This window comes from Schistocerca americana, chromosome 6, assembly GCF_021461395.2.
Source record: "Schistocerca americana isolate TAMUIC-IGC-003095 chromosome 6, iqSchAmer2.1, whole genome shotgun sequence".
NCBI lineage: Eukaryota > Metazoa > Arthropoda > Insecta > Orthoptera > Acrididae > Schistocerca > Schistocerca americana.
The window spans coordinates 577,651,536-577,670,460 of NC_060124.1; the positions used below are offsets into that span (position 1 = coordinate 577,651,536).

At 44.5% G+C, this 18,925-nt stretch overlaps 1 protein-coding gene across 1 annotated transcript in view; it reads left to right on the forward strand.

Moving 5' to 3' along the window:
- The first annotated feature begins 7,175 nt into the window (after positions 1-7,175).
- The window catches only part of LOC124619246 (protein FAM151B), a 381,817-nt gene continuing 370,067 nt past the window's right edge, over positions 7,176-18,925 (forward strand). The window contains exon 1 of the mRNA XM_047145492.1: positions 7,176-7,341. Coding sequence (XP_047001448.1) covers positions 7,266-7,341 — 76 coding nt within the window. The 5' untranslated portion in view covers positions 7,176-7,265. The remainder of the gene's footprint in view (positions 7,342-18,925) is intronic.

Here is an 18,925-nt window from a genome sequence, read left to right on the forward strand (position 1 = left end):
GAGAATTGCAACTCTAATCATTTACATATATTGTAATCTCCCCCCTCCTTCCTTCTTCAATCTATTGTCCACATTAAACAATGCCCAGTCCAAGCAATTAATAATGTCTTTTATGAAGATTTTGGAGGGGACGAAGTTTACAATAAACTTTTAAGTTTACTTAGCTTGTCATGTTGAAGTGGCTCCTTCTTGTCTAGGAATCTGATTCCAGAACCTGAAAATCTAACATAGATCCTCACGTTACTTTCAGCTAAATAATTTCGAAGATTGTTGTTGCAGAATTTCCAATAATTTTCTCACATTTAAGTATATCATACAGTATTTTCATTTTCCACCTTAACAAAGCCGAAATTACATTCTTCTCATCTATTATACAAAAATAAGACTGATCACATCAGAGGCAAGCTTACGACTCTGACACTCCGCGGAAATAACAACATTCCAAAGAAATTACAATTTTTCTCAAAAATGAATCCCTACTAGTTTTCGTTACATTATTAAATTGGATTACTATTTCATAAAAGAATCCAGAAGCAAACATATTAAGCAGTATAGAACTGCGTAACTAATAAAAGAAATTTTAAGTGTGAAAATAATTCCTAATTTCAAATGTTTCTAAAAAGAAAATAAATTTAACAGTACATTCAGAACTAGTTCTTATCAATTATAACAATGAAATTAAAATATTTTATAAAGTAATTCCTTTTCATAAGTTTTAGTTTGAAATACACACATCAAAAAAAGTTTTCCATCTCGATTCCGAGAGTTCTGGAACCTACACCTCTAATACCCAGTAGCACATCCTCTTGCATTGATACATGCCTGTATTCGTCGTGGCATACTATCCACAAGTTCATTAAGGCACTGTTGGTCCAGATTTTACCACTCCTCAACGGCGTAGATCACTCAGAGGGGTTGATGGGTCACGTCGTCCACAAACAGCCGTTTTCAATCCATCCGTGTTTGATAGGGTTTATGTCTGAAGAACATGGTGGCCACTTCAATCGAGCGATGTCGTTATCCTGAAGGAACTCATTCACAAGTTGTGCACGATGGGGGCGCAAATTGTCGCCCATGAAGACGAATGCCTCGCCAGTGTGCTGCCGATGTGGTTGCACTATCGGTCGGAGGATGGCATTCACGTATCGTACAGCCGTTACGACGCCTTCCATGACCACCAGCGACGTACGTCGATCCCACATAAAGCCACCCCAAAACAGCAGGGAACCTCCACCTTGCAGCATTCGCTGGACAATGTGTCTAAGGCGTTCAGTCTGATCGGGTTGCCTACAAACACATCTCCGACGATTGTCTGGCTGAAGGCATATGCGATACTCATCGGTGAAGAGAACGTGATGCCAGTCCTGAGCGGTCCATTCGGCATATTGTTGGGCCCATCTGTACCGCGCTTCATTGTGTCTTGGTTGAAAAGATGGACCTCGCCATGGACGCCGGGAGTTAAGTTGCGCATCATGCAGCGTATTGCGCACAGTTTGAGTCGTAACACGACGTCCTGTGGCTGCACGAAAAGCATTATTCAACATGGTGGCGTTGCTGTCACGGTACCTCCGTGCCATAATTCGTAGGTAGCGGTCATCCATTGCAGTAGTAGCCCTTGGGCGGCATGAGCGAGGCATATCACCGACAGTTTCTGTCTCTCTGTATCTCCTCCATGTCCGAACAACATCGCTTTGGTTCACTGCGGGACGCCTGGACACTTCCCTTGTTGAGCAATCGAAGCGCGGTGTTGACCGTCTACAGACAACACGAGCCGTGTACCTCCTTGCTGGTGGTACGGCCGCCTCCGTCTAAAAGGCGCTGCACACGCATGGTTGTTTACATCTTTGGGCAGGTTTAGTGACATCTCTGAACAGTCAAAGGGACTGTGTCTGTGATACAGTATCCACAGTGAACGGCTGTCTTCAGGAGTTCTGGGAACCGGAGTGATGGGAAACTTTTTTTTGATGTGTGAATAACATACTGTGTATAAAATTATATTAAAGTTTTCAGAAAAGCAACTGAGCTAATACTGACCTGTCCAAAATTCTACAAATGAGGAAAAGTAATGCTAAAAAAGGATGTCCCGTTACAAAATCCACCGATTGCGTGTATTTGAAAGAAGTTACAAGTGGCATTCAACAAGTAACGCAACACTTTTTTCTTCTCGGCCAATGTCGGTTGAAAACATAAGGAACTTGTTTTGTGAGACATTGTGGAATACTCGCGAGTCAGGCACTACTGTTTCATGAATTTGCGATGGGTAGGGGCGCTATACGTAGCCTCCAAAGTGACGTGGGTAACGGAGGTGCGTTAACAAGCAGAGGACTGTAATTGAGTACTTTCGGTCGAAAACCAGAGCAGCACAGATATTCATAGACTCTTGCATAATGTCTGCGGAGACCTGGCAGTTAACAAAAACACGGTGAGTCGTTGGGTGAGGCGTCTGTCATCATCGTAACAAGATAGCGTCGTGTCCGAGCTCACCCGCAGCGCCCGGCCGGACGCAGCAGTTACTCCTGCAATGTTGTCACGTGCGGACACTCCCACTCGAGGTGATCGACGTTCACAGACATCTCGCTGCACAACTGGACGTCTCTGTTGGTAGCGCTGACACACTCGTCCACCGACTGGGGTACTCAATGGTGTGTGCCTCCTGACATTCGGACCTCGCACCTTCCGATTTCCATTTGTTTGGACCAGTGGAGGGTGCATTAAACAGGAAGCAGTTCGTGGATGATGGGGAGGTTATTGATGGAGCGAGACATTGGCTCCGACCTCGACCAGTAGAGCGGTACCGTGCGGCCATGGAGGCCCTTCCAGATAGACGGCGTAAGGCTGTCGCACTGAACGGAGATTATGTTGAAAAACAGGGGTTTGTAGCCACAGGAGTGGCGAATAATATAGTGTATTCGAATTCTAAATGGAACCAACATGCTATCAGAAAAAAAGTGTGTTGCATTACTTATCAAACGCCCCTGATATCCGACTACGTTTTCTTCGTGCTTGTCTGTCTTTGTCAGGCAGTGTATATCGTACTGAAATACACTGAAGCGCCAAAGAAACTGGTATAGGCATGCCTATTCAAGTACACAGATATGTAAACAAGCAGAATACAGCGCTGCAGCCGGCAAAGCCTATATAAGATAACAAGTGTCTGGTGCAGTTGCTGGATCTGTTACTGCTGCTACAACGGCAGCTTATCAAGATTTAAGTGAGTTTGACGCGGTGTTAGAGTCGGCGCACGTGCAACGGCACACAGCATCTCCGAGGTAGCGATGAAGTAGAGAGTTTCCCGTACGACCGTTTCACGAGTGTACCTTGATTGAATAGCAGGAACCCGGTAAAACATCAAATCACCGACATCGCTGCGGCCGGAGAAAGATCCTGCAAGCACGGGACCAACGACGACTGAAGAGAATCGTTCAATGTGACAGAAGTGCAGCCCTTCCACAAATTACTGTAGATTTAATGTTGGGCCATCAACAAGTGTCAGCGCGCGAACCGTTCAACGAAACATCATTGATATGGGCTTTCGGAGCCCAAGGTCCACTGACTGCACGACAGAAAGCTTTACGCCTCGCCTGGACCCGTCAACACCGACATTGGACTGTTGATGACTGGAAACATGTTACTTGGTCGGATGAGCCTCGTTTCTAATTGTATCGAGCGGATGGACGTGTACGGGTAAGGTGACAACCTCATGAATCCATGGACCCTGCATGTCAGCAGGGGACTGTTCAAGGTGGTGGAGGCTCTATAATGGGGTGGGTCGTGTGCAGTTGTAATGATATGGGACCCCTGATACGTCTACATACGCGTCTGAAATGTGAGACGTACTTAAGTATCCTGTCAGATCATTTGCATCCATTCATGTCCACTGTGGCATTGCGGCGTTCTTGGGCAATTCCAGCAGTTCAATGCGACACCCCACACTCGTAGAGTTGCTGCGAATAGCTCCACAAAACTGTTCTGAGTTTAAACACTTCAACTGGTCACCAAAATCCCCAGACATGAACATTATTGAGCATAACTGGGATGGCTTGCAACAAGCTGTTCAGAAGAGATCTCCACCCCCTCGTACTCTTACGGATTTATGGACATCTTGCAGGATTTATGGTGTCAGTTCTCTCCGGCATTGCTTCGGACTTTAGTCGAGTCCATGCCACGTCTTATTGTGGCACTCCTGCGTGCTGGCGGGGGCTGTACACGATATTAGGCAGGTGTACCTGTTTCTTAGGCTCTTCAGTGTAATATTGTATTTACTGGTGAGGTTTGCCATGGATTACATTTGAGCCGGACTGCCAGCGACGTATACCAACAGCTTATATTTCACATACGAGCACATGGAGGAAATTTCATACGTACGTCAGTGGCAGCTAGTAATAACATATCCCCAGTTAGATGTGCAACTCCCGTAGCGGACCTTCATTTGAGAGCACATTTTTATTTGTATCATTGTGTACATTCAACCGTGTCAATTTTCGGTATTAACTGTGACACAATTATCGCTCGTTAAAAAGCATGAATTGGAAAAGCATAGAAGGGATACTTGTCTCTACGTTTTATTTCAGGTGCTGTTCAGTCCCCCGTCTTTTGCAGGTTGACGTACATTTGTGCGGACGGAAATAGCGCTAAGATGCAATTTTGTCGTATGATGACATGGAGACCGTGGCTGTTGTTTGAAGACAAATGTTGATGATGTTAGGACAGCATCCAGCCACAAATTTACTTTCAGTTCCTTTATTCAAAGGGTACCGTTACCGGTTTCGAATCGTTGTGATTCATCCTCAGACGGTTTACACGCTTTCTTTATGACATGTGGTATGTTTTTTACAGATTAATTGTCCTAAAATATAAATAATAGACAGTTATAAACACGCCATACACAGATGGTTGCGTTACAGATTTTCGTTGCATGTGGCTTACGTGAAACGTCGGTTTGGAGTGTTTGTTTTCATAACATTCGTCCAACAGATGTAAATGCATTCGTACTGCATGCTTATTGATGCACACGTAAACTGTTCTCACTGAACACTTTAGATTTGTCACTGAGAAGATTTCTACCACGCACCACATGTTTTGATACATACAAAGAGCTTACAAACATATGAGTATCACAGATGCTATGATATATCGTAACATTTGACGATGATGTTCTATGTTTGGAAAGGATCATATATTCACTTACTCAACTGTAATGCCTTTTACACTACTACAGAGACATTGAATTTTTGAGTTGATATTGTTAAATTAATTATAAAGTTTCTTTTTTTCAATATACATATACAGGGTGTTAGAAAAAGGTACGGCCTAACTTTCAGGAAACATTCCTCACACACAAAGAAAGAAAATATGTTATGTGGACATGTGTCCGAAAACGCTTACTTTCCATGTCAGAGTTCATTTTATAACTTCTCTTCAAATCACATTAATCATGGAATGGAAACACACAGCAACAGAACGTACCAGCGTGACTTCAAACACTTTGTTCCAGGAAATGTTCAAAATGTCCTCCGTTAGCGAGGATACATGCATCCACCCTCCATCGCATAGAATCCCTGATGCGCTGATGCAGCCCTGGTGAATGGCGTATTGTGTCAGAGCCGTCCACAATACGAGCACGATGAGTCTCTACATTTGGTACCGGGGTTGCGTAGACAAGAGCTCTCAAATACCCCCATAAATGAAAGTCAAGAGGGTTGAGGTCAGGAGAGCGTGGAGGCCATGGAATTGGTCCGCCTCTACCAATCCATCGGTGACCGAATCTGTTGTTGAGAAGCGTACGAACACTTCGACTGAAATGTGCAGGAGCTCCATCGTGCATGAACCACATGTTGTGTCGTACTTGTAAAGGCACATGTTCTAGCAGCTCAGGTAGAGTATCCCGTATGAAATCATGATAACGTGAATCGAGGAAGTACAGTACATACTGACGAAACTAAAATGAGCTCTAACATGGAAATTAAGCGTTTCCCGACACATGTCCACATAACATCTTTTCTTTATTTGTGTGTGAGGAATGTTTCCTGAATGTTTGGCCATACCTTTTTGTAACACCCTGTATAGTACTGTATAGGTAAAATAGTATATTGTTTAATTACATTTAGTATCATGAGAATTATAGTAACATGTAAATTTGCTACTTGATCTGCAGATAGGTGTACTAATATTATTTGCTTTGAAGGCAGGAAAGTAATTTTTGGAAATTTTTCAGGAAAGGGGTGTTAGCTAACTCTGTTTGTTCGTTAAGGATATAGTCTGGGGTGCTGTTTTTGTGTGTGTGTATTTCTAATTCTTCTAATATATTCATAGTGGCTCCTTTTTCTGCTAGATGCAAAGATTTTAAGTTGTCCTTATTGTTTCCCACTGAATGGTTTTCTTCAGCAATACGGGCTGAAAATGCTGATTTATTCAAGTTACCAAGTCTTAAAGCATCAATATGTTCTTTGTATCTAATTTCAAAACTTCTACCTGTCTGTCCAATGTTGAATTTTGGGCATGTATCACATCTGAGTTTGTATATTCCTGATTTACGGTGGGGCGTGTTTATAATTATGTATTATTTATATTTTAGGACAATTAATCTGTAAAAAACACACCATATGTCATAAAGAAAGCGTGTAAACCGTCCGAGGATGAATCACAACGATTCGAAACCGGTAACGGTACCCTTTGAATAAAGGAACTGAAAGTAAATTTGTGGCTGGTTGCTGTACTAACACTATCAACATAGCACTAAGAGCTTCCTTCCTGGACGTAGTTGCCGTAGTTCACAGTGGAGAGCAGATACGTTGGCCGGGGTGAGAAGTGGCAGTAGTTGGACGGCAGTTGGCGGGGGAGGGCGGCAGCGTGCGACTGCCGGGTTATTCACGCTCGCCCCTGCCGCTGTATCTGCCCGGCCCCGGCACAGATGCTTCGATTATTCAGCGGCCAATTGTTGCGCTGCTCCACGGTTGTGGCGTGACGCAGCCGCGGGGGAGAGCAGCAGGATAAGGCAACGCCGCCACCGTCGCGTGACGAGGGAGGGGGGGGGGGGAGGGGTGGCGCCTGCCCGCCCGCCACCCAGCACCCCCCACCTCTCCCGCGTCACCCTGCCGGCCGGTCTCCCCCCACCCCTCCCCCCGCGCGACCCGATAGCCGGGCCTGGCCGGTCCTGGAGGCGGCGGCGCAGCCAGTGCGGGACAGACTTGTCAGCGGTTAGCAGCAGCAGCAGCAGCAGCTCCCGTACACCAGCAGAGCAGGCTCCAGCTGCAAGTCAAGTGGCGATGGCGCGAGGCATGGCGAAGGCGGACGTCCGCCTGTGGCTGCTGCTGGCAGCGCTGCCGGCTATCCTCAGCATCGGTGAGTACAGGGCCGAGCTTCTCTGCCGTACCTGTTGGCTGCCGGGCACGGCGCGGGGTGTGGTCCCACCTGCAGGCAGGCGCGGGTCGCCGGTCACCGCCCGCCGCATCAGATGGACATCTCCGTCACTCTACGGCCGTTTTTCACTCGATTTACAGGCTTTACTCCACCATTACTACACTAAATAAAGTTGCAAGTTACCACGCAGTGTACGTTAAGCCAGAACTGCACGAAGAAATCTCGTCTGCACTGTAGAGCGTTCAGCAGTGAAACTTCGTGCCAGACTAAAATTGCATCTCGTAGCGGAAAACGAGCTTGGATCTTTCCCTCCAACCGGCCAATGTGGCAGAGCGGTTCTAGGCGCTACAGCCTGGAACCGCGCGACCGTTCCGGTCGCAGGTTCGGATCCTGCCTCAGGCATGGATGTGTGTGATGTCTTTAGATTAGTTAGGTTTAAGTAGTTCTCAGTTCTAGGGGACTGATGACCTCAGAAGTCCGATAGTGCTCATAGCCATTTGAACCATTTCTTTTCTTTCCCTCCCGAGGGCAATTTTCCACCACCTTTGCATAGATACCTTCCGGGTACATAGATTCAGTGTCCGTTGGGCTGGGACCCTAAACGAATAGTGCTAATACATAAGATAGAGCGCGAGAGCATCCGGAAGATGCTCATCCAACATTAAATGACAATGTAAGACGGGCTTACCCCTCTCAATACTATGGGAGCGTGGGGGGGGGGGGGGGGTGCTACTGTATGCTCACCTTCTGAAAACAGTGTAATCTAGTCGTGTACTTACTATTTTAAAATTTTTCGAAAATTAGTTTCTGTTTTTAATGATTTCTTATACTAGATTCCGTAAGTATTGTGGATTTTTGAGTAAAGCGTAAGCCAAATACTTAAGCCCTTGTAGTGGTTCAAATGGCTCTGAGCACTATGGGACTTAACTTCTAAGGTCATCAGTACCCTAGAACTTAGAACTACTTAAACCTAACTAACCTAAGGACGTCACACACATCCATGCCCTAGGCAGAATTCGAACCTGGGACCGTAGCGATCGCGCGGTTCCAGACTGTAGCGCCTAGAACCGCTCGGCCACCCGGGCCGGCCCCTTGAAGTGAATGAGATTTTTTGCAACTAATGTCATATTCATGTTTTGAAGTTCAGGGCCCTCTTACAAACATATGCATCTTTAAAAGTATGCTCTGTGTACGTATTACGAAAATATAGCTAGGGTTACGGTCAAAATTACGAGAGAGTTATGTTCGACGAAAAATTAATCAAAAGTTGCTTTATCTACACTAATACTCCCCCACTGACCGGGCGGAGTGCCCTTACGCTGTCAGGCCGAAACTCATGTGGATTTGGCATCCGACTTACCAACAATATGCATTTTATTTCACACTTCTTGATAGACGCGCTACAGTTGTAGAGTTCCCTCTACAAAATTTGAATAACTCTGCAGAATTTCGAGAGTAAAACAACGGTATTCGGAAAAATTTTAATGGTGTAAAACTTTTTTCGCCAGTTTGCGAAAAAAATTACAATCAAAATCCCGAGTAACACATGAAATAGACGCACTAGAGTTCTGAGAGCAGTTCTCGATAGCACCCCAAGAGTTCTGTCGAAAACTCTAGTGACTTTTTGCGCAGGCAATAGTTTATACAGGGCTTCCCAATGTGTGGTCTGCGGACCCCTAAGGGGTCCTCCGGCTCTTTCTAGGGGGTCCGCGGTCGCCCATCACCAAATCGTGTAAAATAATGAGTAAAATTATTGAATAAAAATGTGAAAATCAAATTCATCACTATTTTCTTTTTCGTACTTCAGGTCGTATTCCCAAGCAGCCTTTGCGGCTCCTAAGTGAGAACGCATACACAGTTTAGTGCAGGAGAATAAGGCTTCTCTGATCGACTGTTTCGCAACAATACGAGGATCGTTTGTGCGCCGTCTCACGGCGGTAGATGCGCTGAAACCTATTACGCATGCAATCACAGTGCTCGGTGGCACGTATGCCGCCCCAGGCATCATTAAATGTTAAACTTGCTTTGTAGGTGCACTACCTATTTCACAAGTCGATTTTTGACTTTCAAGTTGTTTTCATTCATCTCTAAACCAAAGACTATTGATACTTCCGGGAGGGGGGGGGGGGGGTGTCGTTGGGAACATGGAACGCGCATTAAGAAGCTTTCAGTTCCCATGGGTTTCGCTCTGAAATTTAAAGTTACTGTGCTCTTGACTGACTAGGGGTCCGCCATGGATTTTCGACTGAAGAAGGGGTTCACCAGCTGAAAAGGTGATAACTGCAACGAAGAGGGACCCGCTTTCACTTCAGACCAAAAGTCTTGCCGCTGTGGTGAAACCTGTTCTGTTGGACCAACGAATCGAGTCGTGTCGGGCTTGGCTAGCACTCGGATGGGTGACCGTCGGTGTCTGCCGAGCGATGTTGGCAGGGGGGTGCCCTCTGTCGTTGTGAGGCAAACTGAGGAGTTACTTTGCTGAGAAGCAGCAGCTCCAGTCTCAAACTGACAGCTGCTGCCTGGAGAGCGGTGTGCTGACCACAAGGGCCCTGTCCATCAGCAGCCAGTGACGCCCGTGGGCTGAGATTGACGCGGCGGTCGGTCGGTACTGTTGGGCCTTCAAGGCTTACTCGAACGGAGTTTAGTGTAGTTTTACTTTCACTACTTAAAAAGCAGTAATTCCACTTATCTCATAGACTACTATCTGCAGAAGAAAAATGCCATTAGGATTCTCTGTACAACTCTCGGGGAGCTGGTCAGAATTGCGATCATAATCTTTTTCCAAAACTGGCAAATAATGTTTTCAGAAGGTCAAAATTTTCCCGAGCACTATCGTTTTCTTCAAGAAATTCTGCAAAAATATTCAAATTTTGTACCGCAAACTGTAGCACAAAACAGTCAAGAACTCCGAAAAAAATGTATATTTTTCGAAAACTGAGTGTCAGCTTCACCAGACACCGTGATTTCTGCTACCACTGTCTTCTCCCCTCTCGCCCTTTCCTTTCCAGAGACGTACACGGTAGGAAATACTATATTGCTTGACAGATACCAGGACGCGGTATCTCGGCATTTCAAGAGCAAACCTCTCCGTAATGCCTCTCTTGTACCGTCTGCCACTGGATTTTGTTGAGCATCTCCGCAACGCTCTCGCGCCGACTAAACGATCCCGTGACGAAACGCGCCTCTCTTCGTCAGTGCTTCTTTCCTACACTCCAACCTGATGCGTGTCCCAGACTGATGAATAATGCTGAAGTTTTCGTAAGCCACTTCTATCGTGTTTGAGTTCCACTTCCTTAACATTCTTTCACAGAGTCCTACCCTCGGACCTACTTTTTCAACAGTTTCTTTTATATGTTCATTCCAGTTTAAGTCGCTCCGAATAGTTCCTCCTACGGTACTTACTGTTTCCAGTGATGTGTCACGAATAGTATAGTCGTACGGCAGTGGATTTATTTTCCTGTTTTTGCACAGTACGTTACATTGTCCACATATAAATCTCGATGAATATTAGATCACAGATTATCCAGGTGGTATGGAGGTTCAACGACAGTCTCTCTTCCGCCAGACGATTCGTGATCGAAACTAGGCAGGGAATAAATAATAGTGGTACTCGAAGTACGCTACAACCAAGGGTTCCTATACTGTAGCTTGTAGAGAAAGGGGGGAGGGGGGGGGGGGGGGGGAAGGCCTGGGGGCCTGAAGTATTTTTAACACTTTGGAGGGCGAATGGTGACTTGTAAGAAGCCATTAAAAAGATCCAGTTTCCTCCCTCTTAAATGCCTGAAAAATACTGATTTTTCAGTCGTTTTCTTGAAAAAGTCCAAATGGCTCTGAGCACTATGAGTTTTAACATCTGAGGTCATCAGTACCCTAGAACGTAAGAACTTAGAACTACTTAAACCTAACTAACCTAAGGACATCACACACATCCATGCCCGAGGCAGGATTCGAACCTGCGACCGTAGCGGTCGCGCGGTTCCAGGCTGAAGCGCCTAGAACCGCTCGGCCACCGCTGCCGGTTTCTTGAAAGTGAAACAGCTGACTACACTTTATTTTTTCTTTTCCCTAAGAGCTAGACTGGGGGGTGGGGGGGGGGAGGGATGGCGCGCTCTGGGTGGTACTGATCAAAACTAGAAGATAAGTTCTTATAACGATACGTCCGGAAACTGATACCTGTCGAGGAATGGACCTCTCTGCCATCCCTTCTCCATCTGTCTGTTACGTACAAGTAGTATACTGACACGTCCTTCCGTTCTTCTTCCCAGTAAACTACGCACTATTTCAAATAACCCCGCTCCATTCGGACTGCGTCACGTTCGTTGACCACCCGCTCTTGTAAAGTTTACATTTTGACAATGGGTTGGGCACGCACCAACGCCTTTAAATGAGCTCATAGCCCACGGAGTCAGGTCTGGCAGACAGGGAGGCCGCACTACCGTATATCGTTGACCAATCCGCCGCCCATGAAGCGTTGGGACAGGAGATGTTGTACGATCCGTAAAAAACTGGATGTGCTCCGTCGTGCATAAACTACATTTGTTGTCTTTCTGCAAGGGTACCGCTCTCCAGTTGTCGCTGGTAATTCATCGCGCAGAAATCGGTGATGCGTAACACTTGTTCGTCTGTTTGGTGAAGTGTACGGTCCTATGAGTCTGTCACCGACATTTCCTGCCCATACTCTGATACTGAAGCGATCCTGATGGCTCTCCTCCGTAAGTCCTCAAGGATTTGCATCTGCCCACACGGGGCTATTGTGGCGATCTATCTTATATGCAAACAAAATATGGGCTGTGAACTACTAATCGTAGTATAGTAATGAGCCTTACCCGTAAATAAAATGCTGATCTTCAGCACCCCATATCTCGACAGGTATTGGTTTCCGGACACATTTTTATCGGAACCTTTCAAGGTGTGACCAGTAGTAGCTCCCGTAGGAATATGAGTACGTGACACATTTTTCAAACATCTCCGATATGTAAAGTTGTCCTCTCAAGAAGTTTATATTACTCATTTAAGTTAGGTAAATATTTCAGGTGTGACATAACGCGTTTCTGGCCAGATACGAAGCTACACGTTGTGGTAGGCCCAGCAACCATCCACAAACATATTGGGGTCCCCCTTCCCCTATTTGTTTCTTGTTAAAAAAATGGCTCTGAGCACTATGGGACTTAACATCTGTGGTCATCAGTCCCCTAGAACTTAGAACCACTTAAACCTAACTAACCTAAGGACATCACACACATCCACGCCCGAGGCAGGATTCGAACCTGCGACCGTAGCGGTCACGCGGTTCCAGACTGAGGCGCCTAGAACCCCACGGCCACACCGGCCGGCTGTTTCTTGTTGGGAAATAGGGGAAGGTTTGGGGGATTAGATTCCCCCAAACCTTCCCCTACTTCCTCACAATATCTAGTTTGAAACCTGCACCCGCAATTACCTCCGTTCCGAAATTAGTTATGGCGAAAAAACTGATAGTTTTTTCCAAAGTTTTTGTGAATAGTTTTGAATTACTCAACAATATAATTTGGAACACAGACGCGAAGGCTACGAAGTTACATTATAAATTAAAAACGTTACTTAACTTCAAAAGCACGCTATCCAGATCGTCTTTAAATCGGTGCTTTCATGCTGAGTTCCGAGAAATCCATGGACTAAAGGCAGCAGAAAACATAACAGTCTCAAATAATAGTGTAACAGTCATATTAATCTATTTTAAATGATGAGGCAGGTCTCTACGATTCAGTGTATAACATACCTACTAGAAGCATGATGTGACTGTGGTTTAGTACGCAAAATCGCCCCTTATGCAATCAGCTCCAACTTATTAAGGTTTATTTTTGGGCAGCCAGCCGTTTGAGTTTGCCAAGTATTTCTATTCATGCCATAGTCTGCGGATCAGCTTCTGCGATCCGCAGTGGTGCCTGATCATGTGTAAGTTTTATGTCACGCTCCTCAAATTATTTCCCACCTTCTCAGCGATGCCTTTAACAGCCTCGTCGATGGCATGTTAAACGGTAATACTCCTTCCTTTCAAGAATGACAAGCTGGTGTCTGGCGCCAGTATGCTTACGTTTTGCACCATTTTACTTGTAAGATATCATCATTTTCAAACCGGATGTATACATATATACATCCGCAGGCGGAAGTCGCTGTAAAATCAAGGTTTTGCACGTGGAATTGGAGGCAGAATGTTGAACAAACAACGCTGGCAGACGTATGGTACGCGGGGCATCTAAGCTGCGAATCTCGTTCGAGTGACTCAGCGCATAAAGAATTCTTTCCGTTGGCTTACAGCACTCTTTGCTGCCATAAAATCCTGCAACGACCAAGACTATTAGTCGATCCACGATAGCGCCCATTGTCTGGAGAACGGTTCACTGAATGGGCCACGATTGCTGGCCGCGCCACAGTACTTGCTGGAAGTCTTCCCGACATTTCCAGGAAATGTTGGCTATTCGTCCTTGTCCTTCTGACGGCCTTATCGAAGAACATTGAATATTTTTCATGCTATTTTCCTAATCATCGATGGCACAATATCTTGCGTCACAAGTAATGTAAGTTGTGTAAGACCTAATTCTATGGTATCTTCTACAAGATGTATTTCATTCTTAGATAGCTACTTCTCAATAATGTTCCTAGGTTCGAAATTCGAACGTATATGCGTATGGAAACCATGTTGTTCACAAGCTGTCTTTTATCTTTGTTCCTTACGACAGTCTTTGTAGTAAATGAAAGTACGTGGGCATATAAACAAAAGTTTTTCTGTCACTGGTGCACACGGGGACAGTTCTTGGGAAGGGTACGTGTGCGCCATTGTGAAGCCTTCATTCGGTTTACATGAGTAACGGCGCATATTTCTCGTCTTCCTAGGATAATATACTGGTAGACCTGTAGTAGAGAGAAGGAAGATTATGTTGTAACGTCCGTCGACGATGAGGATTTTAGAGATAGGACGCAAGCCCGTATTGGGCAAGAAAATTGACCCTGGCCGTTTCAAGGAAACCATTCTAGCATTTCGGCTTGAGCGATTTAGGAAAAATCACGGAAAACCTAAATCTGGATGACCATACAGGGAAATGAACCCAGTCCTCCGGAATGTGTGTCCAAATTATCACCACTGCACTATCTCAGCTTGTGCTTGCTACTTTTCCTTCGCTTCAGAAGAATCTTCGCTACATCAGATTCTTCTATGAACTTTTCTTAAACCAGTCTATTCGTCACATGAGCATCCACAGAAGTGAGAGATAAATGATAAAAACCAGGCACGATATAAAAAGACGTTCACCGCATTATACAGTTGGCACGATAGGTAGAATTTTCACGCTTCGCCGACATTGGTATTATGGGAACTCCTTTCGAACAAATGAAGTGCCTTAAGAACACTTATTTCATGGCTGCTTGACTGGGAAATGCTATTCCCAAATATGAAACCACGGGGGAATTGAGAATCTCCGAATCTTAGAGTTTTGCGGCGAGTAAGTGTAGCTACTTTTACACGTTACTTCGACAGCTTACCTAGCTTCAGGTGTATGGGACGCAAATACCATATACTAGTGCAAAACAACCGACAACCGAGATCTGCGCCGGCCGAAGTGGCAGAGCGGTTCTAGGCGCTACAGTCTGGAGCCGCGCGACCGCTACGGTCGCAGGTTCGAATCCTGCCTCGGGCATGGATGTGTATGATGTCCTTAGGTTAGTTGGGTTTAAGTAGTTCTAAGTTCTATGGGACTGATGACATCAGCAGTTAAGTCCCATAGTGCTCAGAGCCATTTGAACCTTTTGAACCGAGATCTGCACTCGACCTTGCTGGAGAACAGAGTTGGACAATGTCGTGGAAAAATGACAACTGTAATTCATAAGAAATACAATAAAACGCTACTAAACTAAGATTTAGATCTATTGTTCTCGATGTTCCTCGGAGACTTAGACTTATTTTAAGGTAATACGCCCATCAGCAACTGGTTACGAAATGATTCTGTTGTTTTACAACCAGCGACACCGTATTCAAAAATATATCACACCATGTGTAAACATTAACTGGGCTGCAAACCAGGAAACATCTCTTGGTGACCAGTGCTGTGACATGCTGTACATTCATAAATATTGTCATCAGATTCTTGTTTCTTTTTTTATCTCAATGCTAAAAGTTCCGTAACTGTACCGGTATGTAATATCACGGACGTGTCTATATTCTGACCTCATTTTTTTTCCTCGGTGGTGGAAGTTACCTGGATGTTGAGGAGTATAGACTGTTCGATAATAATGGAGAAGGAACCTGATGTACCCTTTCTTACAGAAAGATCACGAAATTTCTCCTAGGGCGAACAGTGTATTGCACGATCGGCGCAAAAATATTCGGAGCGTAATTTTACCTAATACGGGTATCGTATCAATCGGGAGGAATCGGTTTGGTACTAGGAATGAGTGAGGAGAAAGACTAATTGAGTTCTGTAATAAATTTCAACTAGTAATAGCGAATGCTATGTTCAGGAATCACATGAGCTGGAGGTATACTTGGAAAAGGCCGAGAGATACAGGAAGATTTCGGTTAGGTTACATCATAGCCAGCAGAGATTCCGAAACCGGGTACTCGATTGTAAGGCGAACCCAGGAGCAGATACAGACTTAGATCAGAATTTAGTATTGATGAACAGTAGGCTGAAGTTTAAGAGATTAGTCAGGAAGCATCAATGCGCAAAGAAATGGAATATGGCAGTACTAAGGAACGATGAGATACGGTTGAAGTTCTCTAAGGCTATAGAACAGCAAGAAGGAATAGCTTAGTAGGCAGTAAACTTGAAGAGAAATGCACATCTCTAAAAAGGGGCAATCACAGAAGATGGAAAGAAAGACATAGGTACAAAGAAGATAACTGCAAAGAAACCAAGGGTAACAGAAGAAATACTTCAGTTGATCGATGAAAGAACGAAGCACAAAAATGTTCAGGGAAATTCAGGAACACAGAAATACAAGTCGCTGAGGAATGAAATAAACAGGAAGTGCAGGGAAGCTAAAACGAAATGGCTGAATGAAGACTGTGAAGATGTAGAAAAAGAAATGATTATCGTAAGTACTGAATAAGCATATAGAAAAGTCAAAACAATCTTCGGTGAATTTAAAAGCAAGGATGGTACCATTAAGTGTGTAACGGGCATTCCACTTTTAAATGCAGAGCAGAGAGCATACATTGAAAGTCTCTATGAGGGGGAAAATTCGTCTGATGTAATGAGAGAAGAGACAGGAGTAGATTTTGAAGTGATAACGGATCCAGTATTAGAGTCGGAACTTAAAAGTGCTGCGGAAAACTTAAGATCAAATAAGAGAGAAAGGATGGATAACATTCCATCAGAATTTCTAAAATCATTGGGGGGGGGGGGGGGGGGGGTGACAACGAAATGACTATTGACGTTGGTGTGTAGAATGTATGTGTCTGGCGATATACCATCTGACTTTTGGAAAAATATCGTCTATACAATTCCGAAGATTGGAAGAGCTGACAACTGCGAGAATTGTCTTTAAAAAAGGTAACGGCATCAGAGAAGCAATTCTTATTGCGTTTGATAATGGAAGCAAGACTAAAAATCAAGACACGTTCATGAGATTTATCGACCTGGAGAAAGTGTTCGACAATGTCAAATGGTGAAAGATGTTCGAATGGATGAGGAAAAAAGGGGCAAGCTGCAGGGAGAGATGGGTAATATATAACATGTACAAGGGCCTAGAGGGAATAATAAGAGTGGACGAACACGAACGAAGCGCGCGGATTAAAAAGTGTATAAGACAAGGATGTAGTCTTTCGCCTCTACCGTTCAATCTGTACTTCGAAGAAGCAATGATGGAAATGAAGGAAAGGTTCAGGTGTGGAATCATAATTCAAGGTGAAAGGATATCAATGATACGATGCGTTGCTGACATTGCTGTCCTGAGTGAAAGTCAGGAGGAACTATAGGATCTGCTGAATGGAATGAACAGTCTAATGGACACAGACTATGGACTGAGAGCAAATCTAAGAAAGACGAATGTAATGAGATGTAACAGAAATGAGGACAGCGAAAACCTGAACATCAGGATTGATGGTGACGAAGTAGATGAAGTTAATGAATTCTGCTACCTAGGCAGCAAAATAACCAATGACAGACGGAGCAAAGAGGACACCAAAAGCAGACTAGCACTAGCAAAAGTGCATTCCTGGGCAAGATAAGTCTAATAGTATCAAACATAGACTTTAATTTGAGGAAAAAATTTCTGAAAATGTACGTTTGGAGCACAGCATTGTATGGTAGTGAAACATAGACTGTGGGAAAACCGGAACAGAAGGGAATCGAAGCATTTGAGACGTGGTGCTGCAGACGAATGTTCTGCGCAAAATCGGAGAGGAAAGGAAAATGTGGAAAACACTGACAAGAAGAAGGGACATTGCGGTACGACATCTATGAAGACAAAAGGGATTAACTCCCGGCCGGCCACGATGGCCGAGCGGTTCTAGGCGCGTCAGTCCGGAACCGCGCGACTGCTACGGTCGCAGGTTCGAATCCTGCTTCGGGCATGGATGTGTGTGATGTCCTTAGGTTAGTTAGGTTTAAGTAGTTCTGAGTTCTAGGGGACTGATGACCGAAGATGTTAAGTCCCATAGTGCTCAGAGCCATTTGAACCATTTGATTAACTTCCATGGTACTAGAGAGAGCTGTAGAGGACAAAAACTGTAGAGGGAGACAGAGATTGGAATACATCTAGCATATAATTGAGGACGTGGGTTGCAAGTGCTACTCTGAGGTTAAGAGGTTGGCGCACAGGAGAGGAAATCGTGACGGGTCGCATCAAACCAATCATAAGACTGACCGGGGGGGGGGGGGGGGGGGGAAGAAAGCCATCCTGTGAAGACATATTAAATATCATCTAAAGTGTTAAATTCCGTTAAGCTTTTTTTCGAAGTTTTTAATCGTCATTATCCCCAATGAATATCATTAGGACTTTGGTAAGTGATGGGCTGGTTACACTATCATTATTGAAGGAATCTAGAAACAGAAACACAACGGCCACTATTCTGTAAAGATTCGAGCTTCCATGTATACAATATCTTGAAACGTCTGATAAATGTTACAACCGAGTTAATGTATTAAATATTGGACTTTAAGCAAGTAAGATAGAAAAAGCTTAGAAAACGCTTGAAATTACGTTTAACGTTTATTATAATTCGCGAAGTACTGTCGATATCACACAATGGATGAGTATAGTTTGGGTAATTAGCGCTCCGTTTTAAGCAGAAACTAGTTTTTCACTCACACCAGTGTTCATGATCTCATACTTCGACTGTGTTTCGGATATTAATATAGCTTTGCAGGTACATTGGGTGAATAAGTGGATGTTGTCTGCAAAATGCGTTGGGAACAGAGTCAGCCGAGAACAGTTCATAAATTAAAACGTCATGCCTGATGCTGCAGTTTTATGGCACGAATAGCAAAATGTAGTAAGTGATAAACTTGTTTCCTTTCATCATTTAGTAGGAGGTGCCAGCGAGGAAAACGTTCGTAAAGGTTTGAAATTACATATGAAATTCGCAAAGTGCTCT